Here is a 26148-nt window from a genome sequence, read left to right on the forward strand (position 1 = left end):
GTCAGAGAAGAAGCAGACATCATTGGAAGTGCAGACTTCAGGGAAAATTAAAGCATTGGTGTTCTCTTAATTATGTGCTTAGGTTGCTTGAACCAAATCATATTGTTTGTATATTCGCACTATTCACATGCATTAACCCATTCTGATTGGGAGACGGGAAGTCCCCGCGCTGAGTTAAATTATTTCAATGTTCGAGTGAAAGCCTCTAATCGGCTTTAGTGTGACATATCATTGCCTCCGTGGCAACCGTACATAAAGTAGTTATGTTTTGGTTTTGGCTTTGGTTTTATATTTGTTGTCATCTTTGAAACTGGTTCAAAAAAAAGACACATGCAACATACTCCAACCAATCAGAAACAAAGGCGTAGTTTCCCAGCCAGTTAGGAATTGGCTGAGGCGGCGTTTTCCCGCGCTTGCCCCTGGTTGCGTGTTTATGCTTCGGTTTCTGACTGGTTCATAGCGTGAGTTATGTTTGATATCATTGTCGAGAGTGATCAGTTTTTTGTTTACAGCGACGGAAACGCTACTTTTCAAATGTACGCATCAGCGTCATGGATATTACGCACATTAAAATTATTTTTGAGAATTAGTGTCTTACAGTTTTCTTTGTACTGTAATTAAACAAAGTCGCAGATCACAAGTATTAACATTGGGAGAAGTCTAGTCTAGGACGATTCTTGACAGTAACAGTAAAAGATGCGGTTCCTCGGACGCGTTCCCTTGCGACAAAAAACGGATCTCCGGCTGGTGTTTCATCCCACCGAAAAATCTTGGTAGAAATTGTTACATAGTTAGTTCTGAAATAAAAAAAACCTACTTCTTAACATAACTTGAAGCTCCGACATGGTAATAATAATTGTCATAGGATTGTATGTTTCAAAAGCTCTTTCCTTTGTTCGGACCGGTACAGAATCTTAGTAGCAATCGCAAATAATTTGGTTCTATTATCTAAACCTTAATTAATTAAGTCGACAGAGTTTCCACTAAGCTAAGTCTCCAACTTAAGTTTGTTTCTATCGCACCATCACCCAGATAGGTTTGTTAAGATAACAGTAGCCTGCGATACACTTGGTACCAACCGCTTTGTTGTCGTCAGAAGTGACGTAATTGTTTGAACTCTCAGCACTATTCCACATGTCAATCCACTTATCAGTGCCCGTGTGCGCCTCCGAAATCCCCTGGTTGTTTGAATAGAAGTGCAGTTTAGTTATTGTGACAAAACCTTCACTGGGACTCCTGCCGTTATTGTTTATAGGGTCGTACTTATAAAATCCATACACGTTCTTTTCCAACTGGGACGATTTCCCCATTAGGAAATCTTCGAACTCTTTCTTCTCATTTTGTGGTGCGCCTGCTTTCCTGTTGTAAATAACCCGGATAGTGTTGACGTCAGCAAACCGGAACATAACTTCTTCCCAGTCCCCTATGTCGGGATGGATATGACTCGCGGCATCTGCGTATTTAGTTTGCGCAGCCATTGCGGAAAATGTAGTTTTGATGAAGGGGAACCCTGGAGACACCTTTGTAGCGACTAGGGTCCAACCTCCGCTCTCAGTTTCCATGTCGCAAAAAGCTTGGAACGAGTCATCTGTTGACCCACCGTTTGGATCGATCCAGTACAGTCCACTTCCACGACTCTGACCTGAGAAAACAGAAATATATCTTTGCTACAGACGAATGTGAACCTAATAACTACTTATTGACCGAGAGTGAAGTCTTTACGGGAAAATAGCCGAGACCTGGCCGTACGGCAAGGCCGATGTTTGAGGTTTTCCCGTAAAGACCGAAAGTTCAAGGTTAATAAGTTGTTTACTATCAGTGGCTTTTTGCTTTGTTTTTGCAGGCCCGTAATCGGCCCGTGGGCATTACGGGAGAATAATGCTCTAGACGTAGCCAATCATTATATCGGCTGCAAACACAAGCCATATTAATAATACACAGTGATAGACAGCTAAAAAAAGCAGTATCTAGCACTCAAGTATACTATTCAAACACACTGATCTGCCGCATTCAAAATTCACCTAAAGTTAAAATATCCAGACAGTGACGGCCTGGGCTATAAGCCACGTGACCCTTCCCAGCAGTCAACACCGGTAACCAAGCACTGCCATCACAGAGTAGCAATGAATTCTGGGAACTGCTGTAACGAACAGTTCCAGCGGTACTCAATGTGCACTTGTCAGCGGTGTCGCTAAATTTGATAGCACCTTGTGGTGTCTGTCCCGGTGGACCAGGTTCTCCCTTTTGCCCCTAGATAAAAAGAAAGGACTTTGGTTGGAAAATCCAGAAACCTATTGTAGAATTTTGACAGAACTGATTCCAGTGTAGCCGAAGACAGGTGGTGTCAGGTAACGATAATGGCCCAACTTACGTGACAACAGGACTAGAGAGAAGAAAAAGAATGGGATTTGGAGTGGGGAGGGGCTGAAACAATCTCATTCCTTGAGGACGGGTGGAAAGCGGGAGAGTGGGCTCCGGGTACTGATACGAAATCCTGGATAGGGCGCGAGCAAAAAATGGAAGGGGAGAACGCACGTAAAGGTTAACGTAGTTGCTGTCGTTGTTGTTTGTTTTTGAACTACGGGAGCTCGTACGTCAATCAAGACTAGTGTCACAACTCACAGAGGTCACGTGACTGAAAGACATACCGCTTTCCCAGCATAACCCTGTGGTCCACGCTGGCCCTGAATCATAGAAATCAGAATAAATTAACAAATGAATGAATTAACGAGACCATCAAAGCTAGAAAACATGGCAGATAGAAGAGAATAGCTGAGCGGACGTCTGAATAAACGAATCAAGAAAAAAACCTAGGGCATCACCGAATGCAAAGAAGAGGAAGCCTGAACGATTAACAAGTATTCCATGAAATATTTGCTGCCATTACTCAGTCCTTCCCCACCCCCGGGTAGTGAGACGTTTTTAAACTAACTTTCAGGAGATTGGATTTGCGTAAATAAAAACATAAATGAAATGTGACATAGAAATTGAGACTGGTCGGAAATACAAGCAGGGAGATTTTTATGCCTTTTTTTTTTTATCAAAAATAATACTCGACCTTAGCACCATCTTTGCCATCTTTACCGTCTCTTCCGTCCCTTCCGGGGGTCCCGTTGTGTCCATTTTGACCATTACTACAGGAGCAAGGGCATGTCTGCAAAAAAGCAGATTGAAATAATCTAACAGAGTTATTCGACCTAACATAAAACTTTCGCGTGACTTAATTCCCGTACAATCCGTTTTATCTTCGTTTCCCCTTTTGCGATTATTTTAAATGCGTATTTTTAATTAAAAGTACTAACTTCCAGAATAACCCAGTGAGGATTTCGATTATTTTTTTTGGGGGGGGGGGGGGGAGGGGGAGGGACAACGCAAACTCAGTTAAAAGCAAACTTGATGATGATTATAGGTGTAAAATTTTCCTTTCATTTCCAGACTACATGTACATCAGTAACATCTCTGACTGAATATACTCTTTTGATCCTATCTCTATCCCTCCCGTAACAAAGCGTTAGCATCAGTTGACCATCTGTTACACGAACTAAAAGGTCAGAAAGGATGACCTCCATTAAATTTCCTTAAACCGAATTCCTGCACGCAGTAGAAACGAGTTCATGCTTGTTTGTCTTAACCTGTGAAACGTGCATTAAAAGTCTCTGCTTCGAAAGCATTGTTTGATCTCCGCAATAAAACATCATAGGGTCAATACAGAAAGATAAAAACAAATTCAAAACATTTTCTTTAATTTTATAATCATGAACGCACTCAGTTGCGTGCGAAAGTAGAACTTGACTAGCAACAACGCTTTCGCCGGGCGCTTTCGATTACTGAGACATTGAAACCAAATCTGTTTAAATCTGTTTTTGCATTATACAAAAACGTAAAAAGGAAATTTTTAAACTCTAACCTGGTCCGAAAAATTATTGGCTTTTGATTTCTTTCCCTCAGCTGGTTTCTGAGTCATTCCTGGCTCAATTCCAAATACCACCAAGAACACAAGAAAACACCACAAAATGGCTGTTGTGCCCATGTTTAACTGATTTTCCCTAGCACAATTTCACAAGAAATTGCCGACAACACAACAAGACGAAACTTTTAAGCTGACAAAGTCAGAAACTAGAAACCAGACCATTCAAACACAGTGCATATTCTATCAATCTGCGCAGTGACAGTCATATGATAGCGGTGACCAGTTTGAAACGAAAGAACAAAATGATAACTGGCATTCCACATTGTGACAACCTGACTCGCAGCCTGCGAACGCAGACGTATTTCCGGCTGTCGCTTGTCTCCGCCGAAAATAACCTCTGCGAGCCAGAACCAGGAAACGATTTCTGTGACGTAGGAATTTTAAGCCAATCACAGTTTAGCTCAAGTAACCCCAGAACTACTGCGCGAGGTATTCGCCGCGAGGAGCACTCGAGTTTCATTGTATCGTGGAATCTGATTGGCCAAAGAGAAACAAAAGTCATTACATTACAGAAATCGTTTCCTGGCTCGGTTTCGTAGACGTTATTTTTCGGCGGAGACAAGCGTCAGCCGGAAATACGTCTGCGTTCGCAGGCTACCTGACTCCGAGAAAGTTCACATGGCACAACACTAATTTCCTAACCATCCGAGCTGATTGCAAAGCAATGTGACTGGTTAATTTAAAAAAAAATTAAAAAATTAAAATGGTTCAGTCGTCCCTAATAGACCTTTCCCGCATTCCAGCAAACAATAGCACCGAGTCGAGGTCAGGGTGGACAAAAATACCATAAATGTATGAAAATGTCCACCTCAACCTCCCTCTGGTTCTATTGTTCGCACGCACTGAATTGAAATGGAATGCGGGAAAGGTCTACAAACGGCTGTTGTGCCACATGAACACGTTGTGCCTGGGATCCCGTTTTTTCTCTTATTGGCTTCCGAAAATGTTTTCAGGACCTTCGGTTATCTTTCCTTTGAAATGGTAAACACATGCATTTTTTCGTTATGTTCTAGGAGCTTATCCTATGGCTGGAGCCGTACACAAAAAAGAGATGTGATGAACAAAGAGATTGATTTTGTTCACGTCACGAAAGAGAGAGTTCTGGGTATGAGATTCATAATACTGGGGAAGATAAGACGAAAGAAGAATTCCTGTCTGCATAACTTTTTATCTGCGAAAAAATCTGCTGGTAATACTAGTAAACGCCGTTTAGAGAGTAGGATAGGAAGGCCAGGCTAGGGCCTCCCCCGAGGGGGCAGCTAACTTGTACCCAGATTTCCACAGCCAACAAAAATAACTAATGATCGACTTACCCCACTCCAGACATACCAACCGAAAATGTTAGTTTCCAGTTCGCACGTGGGCAACATGGCAGACGAAGTGAGGTTCTATCCAGCTGAGATTCCGTGTTATATTCCGCCTTTTACGTCGTAATTGAAGGACAAAAACATTCGAACTGTATCGCTGTTGAACATGGCTAAGACAAGAAAAAGATCAGGGCCAGAAAAAACGGCCAAGAAATCCAACAGCTCCATGAATCCAGGTAAACAAGCTCTTACGAAATCGTTCATGTTTTTATATAGCTTTTTAACCTTTTTACCTTTTTAAACGCACTAAGCTCCAGGAATGTCATTCCCTTTTGGATTGTTTCCATGTGATACATATTTATGTGTAGTTTTGCAACTGTAGTCATTGAGCATTTTTTTGTACAGTGACCATTTTCACAACTATGAGACACGTACATGTAGCTTATCTCAATTTAAATGTCTTTTCAGTCTTTTCATGTTATTGATGGTATATTATAATTTATTTTCAGACCGTGCAAAACCAGCAGCTGGTTCCAACATGCGAGACAAGTCAACCGTCAATAGGTTGAAGATGTACAAATCAGGAGGAAAAGCTGTGAGGTGTACAGACTAGAAAATATTTAGACTTGCACCACTTGTAGTGACAACAACAACAGCAGCAACAATCTTCATTTTCGTTCAGTTTACATTTTTACAGTTAGAGTTAGCTAGTGCTTGTGTACATGAGTCCAGTTGGGCCAGTCTGTCAAGATCTAATTACAAACGTTTTTATCAATGAGTAGATTACAAATTTAGGAAAAAGTAAAAAATTGGCAAGGTGGGAGAAGAATGAATGATAGAATTGATGGGTTATCAAAATAATTAGATAATATATGTACATCTATCATTATTTTATTTATTATATGGCTTGTGTTTGTAGCGGATATAATGCGGGCTCTGATTGGTCAATTGTGAGGCATTATTCTCCCGTAATGCCCAAGGACCGATTACGAGCCTGCAGAACCAAAGCAAAAAGCCATATAATAAACAACTTATCAACCTTGAATGTTCGGTTTTAACGGGAATATCTCAAACATTGGCCTTGCTGTATTGACCTGGCTTTCACTCGGTCAATACAACAAGGTCTCGGTTTGAGATTTTTCTGTAAAGACCTCACTCTTGGTTGATAAGTACTGGAAGTTATTAATCTTCAGTACTTCAGTAGTGATCTCCAGTACTGTGGCAAAGCAGTTAACTTAAATGTTTAGAAATGACTTCAAATGTCTGAAAAAATTCCTTGACACTACATGTATTGTTGATGCTCCTGTTCTAGCATATATAAATTCCTCTTAGAATACCAATTAAGCTATGTCACCATTTCCATCACAATAACCCTTAACAGTAAATAAATTTCTTAGTTTTTGTTTTATTTTTTCAGAAATAAGAAGGGAAAAATTGTGAAGCCTGCACCATTCCAGAGTTCAGTTACATCAGGAGAAGTTGCAAGAGTTGCTCCAAACAGAAAGTGGTTTGGTTAGTACCACAAACTTTGTTCAATTGAATAGGCCAATTCTGATGTATTAAAATTCTAACTTAGCTCTGAGGCTTAGGGGAATAAAACAAGAGAAATTGCATTCAGGATGAGGGATGAATAATTAATTTCTTTTGTTTTATTCCCCTAAGCTTCGGAGCTAAGTTAGAATTTTAATATATCGGAATTGGCCTATTTATCACAAATTCATTTTGTGTGTATTCATTTGCATTCCTGTGTTGCCTAATGTTAAGTGAACTCATTGTTTTTATGCTGCTTTTTTTACTTTTCTTGTAAATCTGGCAAAATAGAATGGTTGGTTGTTAATGTTATTGTACAGTCATGTTATGTTTGCACTTAAATGGACTCAGAAGCTTTTAGAGTTGGAGGATCAATGAATTGTAATGTAATTATTTCCATCTTTGTAAACCAACAGGAAATACAAGGGTGATATCACAAAATGCTCTACAGTCATTTCAAGATGAAATGGGCAAGGTGCTCAATGATCCATATAAGGTATTTCAACTTGATTCTCATTGGTCAGCTTTTGAAATGATTACTTTATAGAATTATTAACAATACACTTACAAGTCATATCTAATTGAAAATTGTATTAATCTGAGTATTATTTCTATTGCTAACAGGTCGTGATAAGGCAAAGTAAGCTACCGTTGTCCCTTCTAAATGACAGAGCTCAGTCTGCTAGGGTGCATATTTTAGATACAGAAGGTTTTGAGACAACATTTGGACCCAAAGCACAACGCAAAAGACCAAACCTCAAAGCAGCTGATATGAAGGTTTCAAAATATTACTCCTTAATTAATTAAATGCAAAGCCCATTTCTGTAACCTATTAATATGCACATCATAATTTCACAGGCATTGGAGATACATAGAGAATTAGCAGATGTATGTATTTTTGAAAATTGTTAACATCTGGAGAGAGTTTCCAAACTAGATTTAAGTTTACAAGGAGGTTTCTATTCATCTTTTCAGGGCTTTTTGGAAGCAGCCCAGTTGTCTTCAGGTAATTTATTTGTTATTACATGTGTATATGACAAGGTTTCCTAACAAATTCACTGACCTATTACATGCATATTGCAACCCATACAGTTTTCCTTATTTATGTTAATGCCTTAACAGTTTCAATTTGTCATGGATGATTGGTTTTTGTACAGTGTAGCTTTACTGATGATTATACAATAATTAAGTGAAAACTAATTTTATTATAATATAGAGGGGACCCTGCACTTGCTCTGATTGGTCAAAAACCCATGTTTTACCAGAGTATAAAACATAGACACAGCATGTTTTATTGTTTTTCGCCACATTACCTCTATATCATAAAGCAAATGAAGAAGCCTAAGCTATGTATTACACTGTGATAAAACACTCTGGACATTTGAGAACGCTTGAGAACTGTAGAAAACACTTGCCTTTGGTTTGTGTTTTCTACATTTCCCTTGTGTTCTCAAATGTCTGGAGTGTTTTATCACGGTGCAATACACGGCTTTGCCTTAGGCATCTTTATTTGTTAAATGAAAGGGTATGTTGGTGCATCTTGAGTCTGATTTCTAACCAATCTTCCTAAATTATTCCTGTTCTGTCTAGGTTTGTTGTCACTTCTTTAATGTTTTTCTTCCTTTAGTTAACTATAAGTAACTGTGAGGCCAGGGTTTCCTTTGATTTAAAGTTGATGTATGTCACAAAAAAAGTTCCTCTAGTTAATTACAATGATACACATACAGTAACAGGTGCTTAAAATATGATCATTCACTACCACTACTTTCATAGACAGATGTACATAACACAAATATAAGCCTGACCTCAGCTACTGACACATGGGAGGGTAGAAAGGAAACCAAACACTCCCGCCCCTTCCCACAGTATTGGGTTATGTTGTTAAACATTGTATTTATTTGTACCTACCTGCTATCCTTTTGGTAGATAACTATCTGCACATATTATATTGCAATTTTGTGTACAATCATGGACATGCTTTTTAAACTTGCAGAAATGTATGATGAAGAAAAAGACATGAATCTTGTAAGGGAAGATGATGGTGAGAAGTAAGTTGTTCAACTTCAAGCTTTCCCTTGATTGGAGGTCAAATAAATTACTGACCGGGCATAAATTGCATCTGTCATACATATTGTTTTTTACATGCCCATAAGTGTTTTGGACCAAGCCCTGTTCCTGCCAATTGATGCCGGTGTAGTTACTTAGAACTGTACCACTTGGATTTGCAGACACAGGCTGTGTGATTATGGTCATTGAGTTGCAGATCTCACGCAGTGTAGATGATGCACTGATTACAAAATTATAAGTGTTACTAATTAAACTGTTGGGAGTTATTTGCCTGCAGAGTATGTTTCTTAACTGAATGACAGAATTCTTCTTGTAGAGTGGAAGCGAAAGAATCGCTGTTTACAAAAGGCCAATCAAAACGAATTTGGAATGAGTTATACAAGGTATAGAAGATAGATGTACATACATTAGTCTGATATAAGCTCCTGGTTATAAGGCTGCTTTGAAGCAGCTGCTGAACATATTATATTTTTAATATTACTTACTAGATTTTAGTAGACTTGAATTGACTAGTTACTATTTAATAGACTTTTTTTATCACATAAATAATTTTAAATAAGTTATAAATAAATGTCTTGACAAGAATTTGTTTGAAGTTCAGTTACATTTACCCAGCTTTTCACACCATGTTCTTTTATAATATTCAGATCTAGATCCCTGGGATAGGGGACTCCCTTGTAAAAAGGACGGGGGTGCTCGTCATAAATTTAGAAAAGAACCCCTAAGAGGAACCAAGATCTTGTTTTGTGGAAATGACTTATTTTATAATTTTTTTTTTTGCCTTTAAGAGGTACCAATTCTAAGGCAACATACATTTTCCTGTCATATTTTTTCAACTCAATACCCTAAAGGGTACCGCAAGAGCTCTTACTGTGGACCTTTTGTGGCTGAACACCAAAACCGCTTTTTTAACCCCTGAAAAGGTACAACGTTTTAACCCCTTAAAGGTATGACTAGCACACATGCCCTTTTTGTATGGGAGTTTCCCCCGCCTCCCCAGGATCTAGATATGGACCTTCTGGGTGTGAGCCCCTTGAAATTCTCACAAAAATGCAATTGTTAATTTTTTTTCTCTGTTTTACTTCAGGTCATAGATTCCTCTGATGTTGTCATACAGGTAGGAAACTTCATAAAAAAGAAGTACAGGAATCGGATTTAATTATTTAATGTGAAAGGTCATTCAAAATTGAAACCCCAGGATAAAGTGCCAACAAACCCCACCCCACTTTGAAAATAGTGTATTGATCAAATGATGGAGATGTTTCAACACTTTTTATTAGTAAAGAAGGCAACAGTTCATGAAAAACGTAAACTTTAAGAACACGCTAAAGAACTGAACAACTTGTCTTATATATTTACAGTATATTACACCTTACATATTTAGAAAATAGTGAATTGGTCATGTGGTGCCTGCAGAACTTAAAATCATCAATATATTAACTTCTGAAGTGGCCTCCGTAATAAGCCTGGTGGTTTCTTTTGGAGGTCTCCTCGCCACTTTTTGAGTATTGTCAATATCTTAATTTGTTATTATTTACGTGGCAAATAAATGATGATGTTGATGTTATGCAGGCAATACTAGATCTCTTGAGTACCAGCTCACCCCTTGGCAACAGGTATTAGTTTTCATCGTCATCTTCGGGCATCGTCATCATCGTCTTCATCATCATCATTGTCGTCATTGTTGTCATTGTCGTCGTCATCGTCGTTGTCATCGTTGTCGTCATCATTGTCGTCATTGTCGTCATCATCATTGTCATTCCTTTATGCCCCCTGGGGAAGCATAGGGCGTTCACAGCTATAAGTTTTAAACCCTAACTTTCATCAAAGAAAAGGGTCACTATCTAGTCTTGTGCTATCACTGCTCTCTTTCACAAATCAGTGCAGCAGGGATGTAAAATTTTATGGCTGGCCATGATAAATAGAACTGTGCATTGAAAATTTATCATTTGTTTTATGGCATGCTGTTTACAGATTATTAGTATCTGGTTTTCACCTCAGGTGTTAGATGCTCGTGATCCAATGGGGACACGGTCCAGTCATATTGAATCCTTCATGAAGAAAGAGAAGCAACACAAACATCTGATTTTTGTTCTGAACAAGTGTGACCTGGTGCCAACCTGGGTAACGGTAAGAATCTGCCATGTTTATCATAAGATTATAGCAAGCAAAAAGTTATAAAGGCGAAGTGGAGTTGTTGTCTTCCTCTTCCTTCTCCCCACTTCCTCTCCCCTCCCACCTCCTCCTCTCCCCTCCCACCTCCTCCTCTCCCCTCTCCCCTCCTTCTCATGTAGAGCAGTTCCATATGAGGTCATGGCAGCCATATTGGTGTTCCAAAACAATTCAGCCATGTTGGTGTACCAAACGGATCCTGTGGGAGTTGAACTCTTTTCTTATGTAAACTATTTTGTTCCAATAAATATGCATGGTAGCTGGCCATGTGAGTGAAAATGATCCATTCACAGCTGGCAGCAATATGGTATCACAACACCAATAGTTCATTGAATTTCTGGTCCAAAAATATGAGTATGAAGTGTTCAAAAGGTACGATAGTAAGTTTTAGGTGTAGCCCCTTTAAGCAAATTGAAATTTCCAACTGTGAATGTGAATACGACTGTGAATGTTAACAGAGAACTGAGCTTGTTAGTTCTTTAGCCACTTGGCTGTTTAAACAGATGGTAAGCATGACAACCCTTCCTGTGATAGACTAAGTTAGTTTTCTGATCTCCACTTTACAGCAAAGATGGGTGACAGTTCTGTCAGCAGACTATCCTACTCTTGCCTTTCATGCAAGTGTTACAAATCCGTTTGGTAAAGGAGCCTTGATAAACTTACTTCGACAATTTTCAAAGGTATGGCTAATTAATTTGTAAAACGATGCCAGAAAGTTTCAGAAGAAACTACCCATGCCTCAGAAAGGCAGCGTGGCCGAGTGGTTTAGGGCGCTAGTGTTGTAATCCAGAGGTCCCGGGTTTAAGGCCTCCACCCTGCCACTAGCGGGTTTTGTTTCTCGGTAGTCCCAAGTTCAAATCTTCGGTCACGCTTTGTAAATGGCCAACTGGTCTGCCTCCTGCCAGTTGGGATTTTTAATTATGTTACGTTTATTTGAAATATTTGTTTCCTTTGTTTCCTTTGTTTCAGTGGCATGCCTGGCTTTGTGCTTCTATAGCTAAGTGCATGACCACTATAAATAAGATTTACATTTTACATTATAGAAAGTAGCAATAAATATCACGTTTTTCAAGAAAATTCTGAAAGTAGTGGTCTTCCTATCTTCGTTTTAAGCCTATCTCAAGCCTAAGGCTTTATATTTTACATGTAGCGCCTAACTCGTATGACCTGTGCCTTTTGCTTCCTGTTTCACAGCTTCATACCGACAAGAAACAGATAAGGTGAGATGGACTTTTTGTTGTTCCCAACTTGAAATTTTATACGACTTATACCGTAAAAAGGAAGTTTTCTTTTAAATTACATTGTAAAAGGCTGTAACCTTGTATTGTGTTGATACTTTGATTTTGTTCTGGGAGTGAACACGACAGGTCTGTAGGTGCAGTTGTCAACCATCATGAATCTCATTCCAGTACTGGTTAATCAATGATTAAAAAGTCATTCTTTAATGGTTTAGGTATTATCAAAGTAGGAATTCTCTTCATACATTTCCTTTAATGACAGTCGTACATAAGAATGCAGTGATATATCAGCACGGGTTTACGGTCACTGCGCTCCATGGTCACTTCGTTCCAAGTCACTTTGGAACGAAGTGACCAACGGATGGAACGAAGCGCCCATGGAACGAAGTGGATATCATCAGCACGGTAGTTATCCCCCTGTGGATGATGATACTCCATATTCTCCTCACCTGCTTGGTTGATATTGTGTTGACTGTGATGTTGTAAGGGGAATTTGTTTCGTTCCTTTTCAGTGTTGGCGTTATTGGTTACCCTAATGTTGGCAAGAGCTCAATCATTAACACTCTCAGGGCTAAAAAGGTTTGCAACGTGGCACCGATTGCAGGAGAAACAAAGGTAAACGTAATGTACTTTTCTGCTTGAGGTAGAGTTACGTTAGAAACAGCTCTTACTAAAAATAGATTTGTTATAATCCCTCGTGAATCGTCAAACAAGACATTGTGACTGAACGACAAGCGCGTTCTTAGGCCTATTCCAAACGTCGTGCTACTGCCGTGCCGAACTAAATTTTAAAATAAAATTCGACTTAAGCACGGCAGTAGCAAGACATTTGAAAGTCACTTCGGCAGGCTGAATTAAGCGAGACTTAGCTTCAAACGGCTTACTCTTGCCGTGCCGAACTGAATTCACAGTCTACTGCATCAGCTGCCATTGCTTTCTAACATTTAAAATGGTCTTTAGCAAAGCAAACTTCTTCCGATCTTCGGCGCGACTTATTTGTCTTGCCACTGCCGTGCCGAACTCGAATGAGTTCGGCACGGCAGAGGCACGAAGTTTGGACTAGGCCTTAGTCAGATCAGGAGATCGTCCGCCAGCTCTGCAGATAACGTGATCTGAAAGAAACTTCAGAAACCCCTACTTACACGTGTGAATTTGGAAATACATCTATATTTTGGCAGGCAGACTTAAAACCTTTTGTTGTCTCTCTTTTCGCAGGTGTGGCAATACGTGACGCTGATGAGGCGAATTTACTTAATCGATTGCCCTGGAGTCGTTTATCCGAGTGGTGACAGTGAAACTGATATCATTCTCAAGGGAGTGGTAAGTGAGTTAGTTTAGGACCTTCATCAGGGTATAATAATATAGACATAACAAGGGGGGTGGAATCCCGGGGGGTTCTCCCCGAAAATTTGGGTGGGGGTGTGCGGCCCGCTTCCCAAAACCCTTACCCCATTTATGACCAAAATTTGGGATTTTCCCTACCCTATTTATGACCTGACCAAAAATTCGATACCCCATTTATGACCTGACCCTTGGATCAATACTCTGTTTCAGACCTGCCGTATAATTGCTTCCCTAGTTTAAATCAATGATCTTACCAATAATGATGAAAAAGTAGCTTCTTCTTAAAAACATACCTAATCCAAGAATAGAGTGCAAAAACAATACCCTATTTATGACCAAAACAGCCTAAAAACCATACATAACTATACACGCATACTCCTATATAAGGGAGTACCCCACCCCCCGGGGAACGGGATAAATGGAGTAAAGGAGCCAAGGAGCCTGCGTGCAAAATTTGGCGCTAATCGTCACATCAAATCTCGGCGATTTCTCAGGCCCCATCCACGCTACGCCGGAGGAATTTGAAAACGGAGGCTTTACTCTGACTAAACGCATCAAATGTTTTCCGTCCACAATACGCCGGTGGAATTTAATAACGCAACAATCGCCGGTCATTTTGGCTTCGTGTCTGAAACCAACTCGGGCAAGGAAATCACGTGATTGACGTGAGGTCATCGTTATCAAAAAGCGCCTTTTTCAAACTGTTTTCCGTCGAACCATAGTTAACTATGGTCGAACGCACGAAAACGAAAAGCTGGCGTTTTCAAATTCCTTCGGTTTGAAGAGCGTTTCCGAAAAGCTCCGTTTTCGTGACGGATTAGTGTGGACGGAAGGACAATCCGTAGAAAAAAAGCTGCGTTTTCAAATTCTCTTCCTCCGGCGTAGTGTGTGGCCTCAGCTATCAGTATTTTTTTGGGATCTCAGATCCCAGCTGTCGGTAAAAAAAACTCGCCATTTTTTAACTGTTAATCAAAAGACGTCCTTACCGTCTTTTCTGATCTTGTGTCGTTGTCACAGGTTCGTGTGGAGAATGTCAAAGATGCAGCATGTCATATTCCTGCAGTATTGGAGCGAGTGAAGCGGGAATACATTGCTAAGACTTACAAGGTGTCATCGTGGAATGACCCAACAGACTTCTTGGAACAAGTCGCTCAAAGGACTGGTAAACTACTCAAGGTAGATAACGTCACGTGTTTTGTTATTCTAAATATATCACTAACTCAGTTCGTCCTTTGTTTTTTGTTGTTGTTGTTTTGTTGTTTCATGTTGTCAATCATTTCGTCAGACAACTAATCAATGGATATTTTTTAGATATAATAACTCTCTGGACACATTTAAAAATTGACGTACTTGTTGCCAGTCTTGTTCCCATTCTTATCACACCATATATTTTCAAAGTGGTGTATGTGCTGCAATATTTACCCGATAGCCTGTAAAATCTGGTGTTCAACTGAGGAGTTATACGATACTAATTTTACCTAGACAAGTTACTGAGGTCTGTTCTAGAAAATGAATGAAACTACCTTGCTTGACATGTTCTATTGTTCAAATGAATTTATTTCATTCTGTTCCGTAACCTGCCGCATCCAACAACTTTTCTTTCAGGGCGGTGAAGCTGACGTTAACACGGTTGGGAAAATGATATTAAACGATTTTCAGCGGGGCAAGCTGCCATATTTCGTGGCACCACCGAGCAAGGTAAAAAGGTGTTGTAAAATCCTGGATAAGATTGTCGGCCTCAGTGGTAAAGGGAGGGCGGTCTGATAGTAAGCGCGCACTCTGCTTGAGGTCGAGACGCTCACGGCGAGTGTAGGTGTAGTAAGGCTCATAGTGTGGTGTTCTTGGGCAAGACGCTTCACTCTGATGGCGTGTCTCTCCTCACTGGAGTATAAATGGGTAGTGGCGTACTGTAAGGACAACCTGACTGAATTCTGAAGGGGGGGGGGGGGGGGTGAAGGTACAATCGATGGATTGGCATCCAATCCTCCAATCCAGGTGGGGGGGTTACCGTTAGTAATTCTCGTAGTTACCCAACGCTACAGAAACGCAACGATGAATCCTCTGCCTGGCTCCCTGAGTTTGGAATGGACTTTCTCCAGTACTCATTTGCTCTCCTTTTACAATCTGTGTACTCTTGTTATTAGAGTCTCAAAAGTCAAAGTTTACTCTTTTACAGGAAGGTGAATCAAATTCCGAGGAAACAACGAAGAAAAGAAAAACAGCGTCACGTATTCCACCGCTTGCTGAGAGTTTTGTTAAAGAAGCAACCTCCACCGCTGCTGACGAAAACACGACTAATGAAGAAACGGTCGAGGATGATGGGAGCAAGGAAAGCAATTCTTTTAAAGACTCGAAACAGGAGACAAATACAAATACAGATACAAACAACAAGGACAGCGCTGAGGAAAATTCCCAGAGTAATGAAAGTACGAAAGATAGAACTGGTACAAATGGAGAGATAAGTGAAAATACCGAACTTTCAGTTCAAGAGTCAAAGAATGTAAACTTACATGTGAAACAAAACTTCGGGGCCATTAACGTGGGACTTGAATACAGCGGTGATGATGTGCAGCCTTTAGAGGAGAACAGCGAAGGAGAAGAAAACATTACTGTTGAAAGTGAATCTGAAGCTGAGGAGGATGAGAGCGAGGGTGAAGAAGGGACTGGTGAACAGAGAGATGATATACGAGCTGCGTATGGGAAATACGAGTGAGTATTGAACTGTTCAGTGAGAAAAAAGCTATTGTAAGCTAATCATGACTCAATATATTACCATTTTACAAATAGCTAAAAAAGCAGAGATATTTCAGCCGCCGGTCAGAGATGAATTTGTTTTACTTCTTCTCTGGAAGAAATAAACTTCTTAATTTTCCACGGTTTTTTGGTCTTCATGTCATATCTTACGAGTTTATCGCCCTTTGTAAACTTCAATACGAAGGTTTTTGTGAAATTAAAGATCGTTTTGTTTGGAATTAAAATACTTCAGATCTCGCGCATATTGTTCACTGATTTCTTACCCACCTAGTCAAAAAGGAGGGTCTTAAGTTTGTGCGAAAATCAAACCTCCTATGATGTTATTGAGTGTTTTGAGTGGAAGTCAATTTTTGTTGTTGCTGTGTTTGTTAGAGATGAAGAACTCGGAAGTGAAGAGGAGGAGGAGGAGGAGGAGGAAGAACAAGAAAAAGGCAACGAAAAACAAGCAAGTGAAGTGAAAGTGAACACGACTGAAAACAACTGCGAGAGCGATAGTGAAGATGACGACTATGAAGATGATAGCGAAATATCAGATGAGGAAGAAGAATCCGAAAATCACGAAGCTCAAAATGATTCCGTGACTGAGGTAAACACGGAGGATGAGTCAAAGAAACAGAGGTTACTCGACAAATACAAAAATTTACCAGGTAAAAAGCGTTGAAACAAGAGTTAAAAGTTAATTTTGATTTAAAACGATAAGAAGCACCACACTGGTAATCTTTTTTCACCATGTTACTGTACCCAAATTTGTAATCAGCCAATCAGAAGCCGTGTCTACTGTCCTGATATCCTGAGATATCAAGTCACTGACCTGATATGGATACGCTTTCATGGTCACTTGGCCAAAATGATTTAGGTTCGCTAAATACCTAATCGTACCTTTTTAGCAGCATACGAGGCTCGTTTGGTCTCGCCATGGTTCGTATTTTGGCTCGATTACGAACCATGGCGAGACCAAACTCACCTGCTATGCCACCGAAGCATACCAAAAAGGTGCGATTAGGTATAAAAATGCAACCGACGTGGAGGGAAAAGTTTATCGCAGAAGCTGGGAGGAGAGCAGTATTGCTAAGTAATCTAGCCACTAAACAGTTTGTTGTAAACAGAATATAATGGATTATGTGCAGGACTGTGCAATGACTGCGGGCTGTTTGTTGAATTTCACTGCTCGTCATGTTAACCTATTCATTCGATCACAAGAGTGATCCACTTAGGAGATATTGCCCTCATGTATCATCAAGTTCTCATAACTAACCTTTAAAGAAAGGTATAGGAATCAGTAAGGAGAATTCATATTCGAAGTTGGGAATGAAAAGATTTATTTTCTGGTAAGATCGCCAGAATAATGTTGTGTTTGCGTAGGTGTTCTGGCCACGCGAGACAGACCATCGAAGACCTACCGAGCACTAGTCAGTGAAGATTTGGGTTAATCGTGTTTTTTTTTTTTCGACTATTAGACGCTCGACGACTGGCATCTCGTCAAGTACAGGAGTGGACCACGCCCACTGAAAAGCGATTCTCGGTTTCCGTCAGCCCTTTCATCGCGTGCGTGGAAGCGGAAAGAAGTGAGGAAGATGAACAAAACAAAAAACGCCATCACAACATGAATGTAAATAACACACCTAAAGCACGTCCAGGGAGACCAAAGAGCGCAAAAAGAGAAGCTGCAGGTATCAAAAAGAGTTCTAAAATAGGTGAGAGGAGATAAATGTAATCTTTTTACCTAACCTGTATATTATTTGCTAGCAGCGGAAAATGTCAAGTCTCAGGATCATATATTAAGTCAATCAGTGGGTAGTTCACTTCACAACTCTAAATCGGATGGTCACGTTGCGTAACTAGAAAGAAGGGAAGGGCCTGGGACTATTCTTTTGTTCGAGGAAGCGATCGCGCCGTGACTTCTGCGTTAAATTCTACATGTGTTTTGCTAGAGTCATTTAATCAATGCAGATACTGTCGTTTCTCGCGTTATTCCTTAGTTTACCTTGATCATTCAGTTACACTTCCCTGCTTATCTTCTGGGTTTGTAATCAACAGATGATAGAGGTAGTGGCAGCAGAAGACGCGGTAAACGGAAAAGTGACGACGACAATAGCGTTGATGACTCCCCTAAATCCAAGGTAAAGAGAAACAATTTACTTTTCCTCAAAATCGAGAACGCACACGACGTTTCTACGTCAGCCGGTGCCCCAACGACACATCCTGTTACTTACATATAGTAGTAGCCTTACTAGCCAAAAATACTGACAACCGCGGGCTCACTTTATTTGCTGAGTTTGTGGTTACCATAAATGAGTAATAAAACAATAGCCTCAGTACGAAGCTCTGGAGAATAAACCCCACAAACTCTGTAGTTATTCCCCAGAGCCTCGTACTGAGGTCTATTGTTTTAGGCTGAATTTTAATATATCGAAATTGGTCTGTTTACCGTAAACTTCCGAAAGCAACGACCCCCCTCGAAAGTAGCAAGCCAACCCTCCGAAAGTAACGTCAAAAAATTGTGGTCGCAAGTAAATCCCGAAAGTAGCGTTTCCCCGAAAGTAGCGACCCCCCGAAAGTAGCGACCTTCGAAAGTAGCGACCCCCGAAAGTAGCGCCTGGTTTTTATGCCTTGCCTAGCGATGTTACAGTAAAAAACGTTGTGTACCACTTATCTTGCAACGCCGTCACAATTCTTCCGGTCATGTCGCACGAAACATCGCGCCTTAAACCGCCATCTTTTGTTGTTTCAGCACCCACGGTTGAAGACGAACAAGCAGAAAATTGGTGTTCGTTATTACGAGGCAGTAAATGTGAAAAACAAGAACCGTAACAAGAAAGCGAAACATAAAGAAGGACAAACAGGAAGAAAGGGAAGAAAAAGACAGTGACTGAATGAAATCTGAAGTGGACATCATACATGATATAAATAACTAACTGTAATTGTGGACGAAATTCCCGAAATAATGAGAGATAACTTCCCAGTATTCTTGGAACCTAGCTCTCCAATAAAGAATTATTTGGAAGGACAGCATTTTTGTTTATTATGACTGAAGTAGAATTGCATTTAAGTAAGTCTTTTTTTTTTCAGTGGAATCAGTTCAACCGTGGCGAGAACACCTTATAATCTATATCTCATAAATGTACAACGAAAGAGGAAAATGTTTTTAAAACTCGAAAAGATTTTTTGCATCGTAAATTTCCCGATGGGACGTTATGTTTTTAAAAAGTATTACTTTTTTGTTTTTACTACTTTTTTGCCTTGATTCATTTGGCAACCACTAGGTCAAGTCATCAACAGAACAGTTGGCGTTCTCAGACGCAAATTTTTAACGGCGACAGCTGTATGGAAGGAATTCAAATGTACCTATTTTACACGTAACCGACAGCAGAGAACCCTCGAACTGGTAGAAACCTATTTTCCAACTCCTCTCCTCTTGCACGTTTTCCTTAGGCAGGAATGACTTTGATCCCCAGATAACTTTATTCAGTTGATGAAGCCCTTTTCATACACAGCACCACGTTTCTCTATAAGAGGATTTTGTATTTTTCTGCTCTGGGAACTCTGTTGATCACTAATCGTCCATCGTACGACAGCGATGCAAACACCCAGGGGTCAGCGGTAGACCACTCCACAGCATACACACTGTCTTCATGTTCATCAAACGTTGCTATGACGCCATCTTTTGTAGGCTCTCGGGACCTGGAAACAGAAAAGACGTAGAGGTAGAATATATTTTTGAGCGGCAAAATCAGTGCGCCCAGCAGCAAAAAAAAAAAAATCCAGGCATACTGACAATTTTGTAGCACTAACGTTTCTTTCTTCTCTGCTGGGTAGTATTGAAATGCTAAAAATGACCATCCTCCGAAAAAGCACGTGTCACTCAACTATCCAAAATGGCAATTCGATTTTGTAAAATGGCAATCGACAAATAACAAGTACCCATTACGAAAGATATGTAAAAGAAATCTTGAGGATTGAACACGACGTAAGGGTCTCGTTTTCAAATTTTGAATAGAATACACACTGATTAGCTTGTACAGTGAACGCGCTCATTTTCTGCCCCGCTGGAAAGACTTCTGGGATTCCCGCCAAAAAATGCCAAACTGATGATGACGTAGTTCTAGATGGATTGTCTCTGATTGGTCTCTCAGCGCAGGTAAAAAAAAAAACAATCACACGGAATTACACGGATCTCTGTACAGAGTCCTTTCGCTTTCAATCGAAGTTTATTCTCAAATGTGCAAAAAAATGTTCAAATGTTGTTGTTGTCAATGTGCTTAGCTACACCTAGCTAGTTCACAGGCATGCCACTTTAAATGAAAGAAACAAATACATCAACTAAACGTAATAGGCTTAAAAATCCCAACCGGCGGGAGGCAGACCAGTTGGCTATTTACAAGCATGACCGAGCAGTTAAACTAAGGTCTACCGAGAAACAACTCCAGCTAAGTGGTCAGAGCGGGACTTGAACCCGCGACCTCCGGATTTCAAGTCCGGCTCCCTAACCACTCGGCCACACTGCCTCCTCGAAATTTCTTCTTCGTTTATTACAGATTTAAATCCAACTCACCCTTTGTCTTGCATTCCATCGTCTTCGTCTTCCTCATCCAAATGACCAAAAGGTTCAGATGATAATGACACGATGTTATTTAGAATAACTCGACTGTCACTGCTTGATGTCAATAGAAGCTGATCGTGGAAATGATTATATCGCACACTCCACACCCTGGGATCAGTAAAATAACGACAATATAAAGCGAACTGCAGTGCTCTTGAGGAGTGCTGTGACTTAATGGTTGGTGCGTTGAACTTCAGATTGAGTGGCGGGGGTCAATACGTTGTGTTCTTCGGCAAGACACGTTTCTTTTTATCTCACAGTGCCTTTCTCTATCCAGCAATATATTAAAATTAATACTAGGAAATTCAATGCTAGGGGGTAACCATGCGATGGACTACCTAATGCATTGAAAAACTCATCATATCCAGATTGAGGGTGTTTTTTAATTTGCTTATTCGTCGATGTATGTTGCACGTGTAATGCTGTGATGGTGAACATGCGAGACGGGCAAGACACTTTACTCTCACAGTACCTCTCCCCATGCCCTCTCCCAACGCTAAGTCACCAACGTCCTCTAAAAAGAGTCAAACCCAAACCTCACTCGTCAATATGTAGTTCAAAAACCCCACAAGATCAGCGTGGCAATCTGTGTAATTTTTGCGATTAGGATCTCTCCTCTTTGTGCTACTTGCAAACAACGTTTTAACAGTGGATAGATGGAAGAGCACGTCGAAAATGGAGTTGCATATAAGCAGACAAGGTGAGAAATGTTTACCAGTGTGAGTGATCTTGCAGCACCATCAGGGGATCTGTGGTGTTCCTTGTGTCCCAGAACCTCATTTTACAATCATCCCCACAGCTGACCAGCACATACTGCTTGTTCGGATTAAAGTCCAGGTCACGAACCAGTTGGCTATGAGCGTTCTCTATTGTATAGACAGGCCTAAGAGATAACAGAAGTATTTAATATTAAATAACAATCAGACTATGAGCCAGAGTTTACAGTGAACGAAGAGACAACAAGCTACAGTCCAGGTGATGTCTGTTAAGTTCCTGAAAGTCACAGGTGCAGCAGCTCTCGTAAGCTTGTAAAGCTTTTCACAGTTGACCCATTGTTAGCAGCTGCTATTGTCGTGGAGCTAGGGGCATTTTTTCTGTTGTTTGTTCTATTGTCCTCTCAAAGGGTATCAAGCCATTCATGTGAGACCTCACGAGAGCTGCTAGCAGATCCCTTCAAATGCTAACCTCATTGTCCTGACATCCCATCCTCTGATGGTTGCATCATTTGCTGTTGCAATCTGGGAACCGCTGTGATGAGGGTTCCACCGACCTGTGGTGAACTTGGGTTGACCTTTACCCTCTAGACGAGCTGAGTCGATGGACTGTGTAATAAAAAAGTATTCACAGACACTCTCTGATATACAGGAGGGAGGGTGGGGGGAGCAGATACAGGGGACAATACAAAGTCCAAAGGGCAAAAATATATATCAATCTTTCTTGTTAATGGAGTAAGAAAGAGCCACCTTGAATCCTACCATTTTTGGAATTATGTCCATTATCACTACAGTATCCCTCTTTAGGTAGTCTCCTTCAAAGCCGTTATTAGGGTCATCACACAATGTTCCTCCCTACTAGGGAGAAGCATTATGTGACAACCATAATAACAGCTACGAATTGAAGCCAAGAAGACTACTATTTGGGCACCCCTGGGTCAAGCAAAAGCACAGTGCGCATTTTATGATAACTCAGTCAACTTCTCTCTGGAGAATTTGTGAAGCCAGGAGATTTTTTTCCCAAGAATCTCATTTGGGACTCTAAATTTCCATTATATGCATAACGTTTTCCAGAACTTCATTGGCACTTCCCCTGTCTTGTTTTAAGCATCGTCTTCTCTTGTGCGGCACAGTCACATGAACATCATATTCAATACAAACACACCTCTGCAGTTGAAGCACTTCTGTCAAGATCCCACAACTCAAGATGCTGTTCGCAAACAGACACAACTTGACTTCCATCACCAGATGGATTCCATAACACACTGTAAGAATTCAAAATCACCTATTATGGCTTTATGTAAAAATTCTGAATGAAAACTGTTTTGGTGTCTCTGCACTAAGCTAGGCAAGAAGAAATCAAAGCATTCCTTTCCTCCGAGGTAGCTAATCAACTGGCACAAATTTATGCATTTTTAGACATTTTTACTAATAAAATATAGTCTCTGTTAACTACTGCAAGGCTAACCAGAGACTAAAATGTTTACAATGTACATGTACATACACCAACCTTCTAATATTCTCATGCTTGTTATCAAAGTTACAGATAAGCTGTAATGATCGGGAATGTCCACTTCCAGGGGAAATTCCAGGAGAGTCTAAAGGGGGCTCAGTGTCATCCACCGGTGGAATTCTCCACAGAGCTCCTTGTATCTCAGCCTTCGACTCAGACACTGCATCATTGAGTCAAACAAATTTTATTAGGAGAGATTCACTTAGGCTCAAATGTTTGATTCTTAGACTTAGAATTTTAGTTCACAAACGACTGTTAAAACTAATATCAAAAATTATATGGGTTGTGAAAACTTGGTGGAACATCAAGAAAATATCTCCTAATTGATGAACTTCTTAATTCTCCATAACTGACTGCTTGGTAATGTGTTGACCTTCAGAGGAGAATTTAGCCTGCAAACACAGACGCATTTCCAGCTGTCACTTGTCTCGACAGCCGGAAATACATCTCCGTTCACAGGCTCAGAGTGAGGCTAAGGGGACTGCAGCACAGATCACTATAACTAGGCAGTCAGACTTGAGGGCATTTGAAACAGCACAAGATAAGAACTTCAGTTCAGGGAATTGGCTCCTTGTACTGTGTGTGTGTCACCATTTAGTTATTGTTGGCTTAAAATGAAAAAGATGGATTCTCACCATTGTTGTAACATGTTGCCAATATAGTTTTGTCAGTTGGGCTTGTGTTCATGGACCTAAAATATTTAAGACACAGTAGATGCAAAAATCTGTATACTGCATTTCTCTGCACTTTGAGGATGTATGGGTTATTGACCAAGTGTGAGGCCAAGATGGTTGGATATTGGCCAAACTCTTTTTTCACGTGTTTATGGACCTCGACTCCATCTCAGTCCATAGACTCGCAAAAAAAGAACAATGCCAATATTGAGCCATCTTGACTGAACAAGCTAAGGATTGATTATATGGCTTTCACAGAAATTTTTCTTGTGGGACACGGTGGGTAGTCCCGAGCGGGCAAGATAGCTCCATCTTGTCTGCTCAGGTAGCCAATCACAGTGCAGGATTTGATTCATTTTGCCTGCTCACGGAGCTAGCCATATAATAATGTTTGTTATATATTAGGTTTGGGATGGTAGAAAGACAACATCAATGAAGCCATGAATAAGTAAACTAAAACAAAACTTGTGAGTTATTGTGGTACCCAAATAATGAAGAGATCATGCCTTCCTCAGCTATATCACACCTAACTCAGGTATTTTGCCTCATTACAATACACTTGTACACACAAGTGTTGGGTAATTATTTTGCTCCTAAAATGGCACAAGTGTGACGTGGTGAACGTTTTTGTAAATTACAGGTTTGTGAACATGTGCTGCTTGTCAGTTTATATTTAACAGCCCTCACCATATTTCTCCAGCAGAATGCATAAACACATTTTTATTTATCACATTGCTTTCATCATCAAAGTCTATCAGATGGACCTGAAATTTGCAAAAATTCAGATTTCCATTTTCCCAGCACTGATCTCCATTTTTTAAAACTTTTTTACTTGAACATGTATAGTTGACATGAACAATGCACAGTTTTCTTTTTCCCGATAAATCAATTTTAATGTGTAGTCTATTTTCAAGTGCTTTGTTAGTAACTAATCACATGATTATTCTCATGCAGTTTGGAATAGATAAGTACTCGTAAATTTTTCAATGAATACAAAATTACGATGCACAGTTAAGAATATGGCGTATCAAGATTGAATTTACCTGGTTTTCAAATTTAAGTGACTGAGTACCAACAATAAATCTGATCACATCTGTTTCTGCATGCTGAGGGACCAGAGCTCGAGCCTGAATAAACAAACGTCTAGTAAGTAAGTGAACACAATGGGCAAGGTTTATTCTTCTTTTCCCATCATCATTATCATAATTTAATAGAACATCATGCATGGGCATGCAATTATCAGCATTATCACCTTGCTATACAACATGTCTTAGTGGATTTGAAAAGAAGATATTTTCAGTCCAACCCTTCCTATAGACAGTCGAGTGATATTCAGTTATCTTGATCTGGGGAAGATCACCACCGCAAGAATGGGAGGGAAGGGAAGAAACTAGAACAATAAACAGTACAGTACAAATGGTACGAAAATCAAAACTGAATGATCTGAAAATGCAAGCCACATGTGGCCTCTCGTATGACTGCCGCTCTCATGTCTAGTTAGTCTCCAGTCTTGTTTCTTTTGCTCTTTTTTGGGGGTGGGGGAGGGTTGGGTTTGGTGGGTGGAGTGGGTTATTTTAAAGTACTATGAAATTGTTTTCAGTTGTTAGTTTCATTTGACTTGTACCTACATATATTCCTCCAAATAAATCTCTCTTTGTGCCGAATGGAGCTTTTTGTGTTCTTTGGTTAGTTTTATATTGATTATGTTCCTGTTCCTCACTTCCCAGATTTCTTTGGCAGACACTGACATCCACACATCATGCACCAAGTTAGAAAATCCATCGGTGTATGACATTTACAGACTGCAGACTGCAGACCGCAGAATGCAAACTTCTCAACTCGTGTCATCGTATTCTCGAGTATTCCCATTTCCGAGAGCTAACCGCTATTCAAGCTAACCTAAGTGATATTCAGGCTAACCAGAACGCTGTTTTGGCCCAAATGTAGTCTGCAGTCTGCAGTCTGCAAATGTCATACACCGAAAATCCATCAAGATCAGACCCCGCTGACATCTGAAATCTCTTCATTTCAAACAATTCTTTACAATCCCTGCGTTAATCAAATTTTATACAGAGCAGGGTCCCTTAAAATTATTAACAAAACTTGTTTGTAACACAAAAAGTAAACCAATAAATCGACTACTTACATTTAACTCTAAGCCATAAATAACCGGAGAATCGTCCTCCATTTTGAATCTAACGAAGAAGCCGCTGAAAGTCTGCGGACTCAGGCTGATTCCAGTCTCCCCTCCAAGCCTTGCAGTGCC

The 26148-nt window shown here is 40.2% G+C and overlaps 3 protein-coding genes across 5 annotated transcripts; 1 reads left to right on the forward strand and 2 right to left on the reverse strand.

The window, feature by feature from the left end:
• Positions 1–61: 61 nt before the first annotated feature.
• Positions 62–4211, reverse strand: LOC110051806 (uncharacterized). Its single transcript, XM_089280024.1, has 5 exons — positions 3908–4211; positions 3059–3154; positions 2649–2684; positions 2022–2250; positions 62–1642 (listed from the first exon to the last, which is right to left on the reverse strand). The coding sequence occupies exons 1-5, from the start codon at positions 4028–4030 to the stop codon at positions 1014–1016; spliced, it is 1113 nt and encodes a 370-aa protein (XP_089136150.1). The 5' UTR covers positions 4031–4211; the 3' UTR covers positions 62–1013.
• Positions 4212–5301: 1090 nt separating this feature from the next.
• LOC110051803 (uncharacterized) lies at positions 5302–19391 on the forward strand. Of its 3 annotated transcripts, none has more exons than XM_020757870.2 (21): positions 5302–5513; positions 5787–5877; positions 6695–6789; positions 7224–7303; positions 7432–7584; positions 7783–7813; positions 8801–8855; positions 9191–9257; positions 9962–9991; positions 10876–11004; positions 11613–11726; positions 12241–12266; positions 12797–12899; positions 13500–13604; positions 14646–14804; positions 15234–15326; positions 15805–16337; positions 16755–17029; positions 17840–18076; positions 18420–18502; positions 19114–19391. In XM_020757870.2, the coding sequence occupies exons 1-21, from the start codon at positions 5444–5446 to the stop codon at positions 19249–19251; spliced, it is 2667 nt and encodes an 888-aa protein (XP_020613529.2). In that variant the 5' UTR covers positions 5302–5443; the 3' UTR covers positions 19252–19391. The 3 variants fall into 3 exon arrangements, with proteins under 3 accessions (XP_020613529.2, XP_020613532.2, XP_020613533.2); XM_020757873.2 differs by having other exon boundaries at positions 17840–18052; XM_020757874.2 differs by lacking the exon at positions 7432–7584.
• On the reverse strand, positions 19377–26109 carry LOC110051808 (EARP-interacting protein homolog). The gene is made up of 10 exons (XM_089279898.1): positions 26029–26109; positions 24926–25009; positions 24570–24646; positions 23844–23899; positions 23206–23368; positions 22861–22960; positions 22168–22304; positions 21698–21865; positions 20935–21090; positions 19377–20063 (listed from the first exon to the last, which is right to left on the reverse strand). The coding sequence occupies exons 1-10, from the start codon at positions 26068–26070 to the stop codon at positions 19889–19891; spliced, it is 1158 nt and encodes a 385-aa protein (XP_089136024.1). The 5' UTR covers positions 26071–26109; the 3' UTR covers positions 19377–19888.
• Positions 26110–26148: the final 39 nt, after the last annotated feature.

The sequence above is a fragment of the Orbicella faveolata genome, unplaced genomic scaffold (genome assembly GCF_042242905.1).
Source record: "Orbicella faveolata isolate gen_17 unplaced genomic scaffold, um_ofav_v1 contig_47, whole genome shotgun sequence".
NCBI lineage: Eukaryota > Metazoa > Cnidaria > Anthozoa > Scleractinia > Merulinidae > Orbicella > Orbicella faveolata.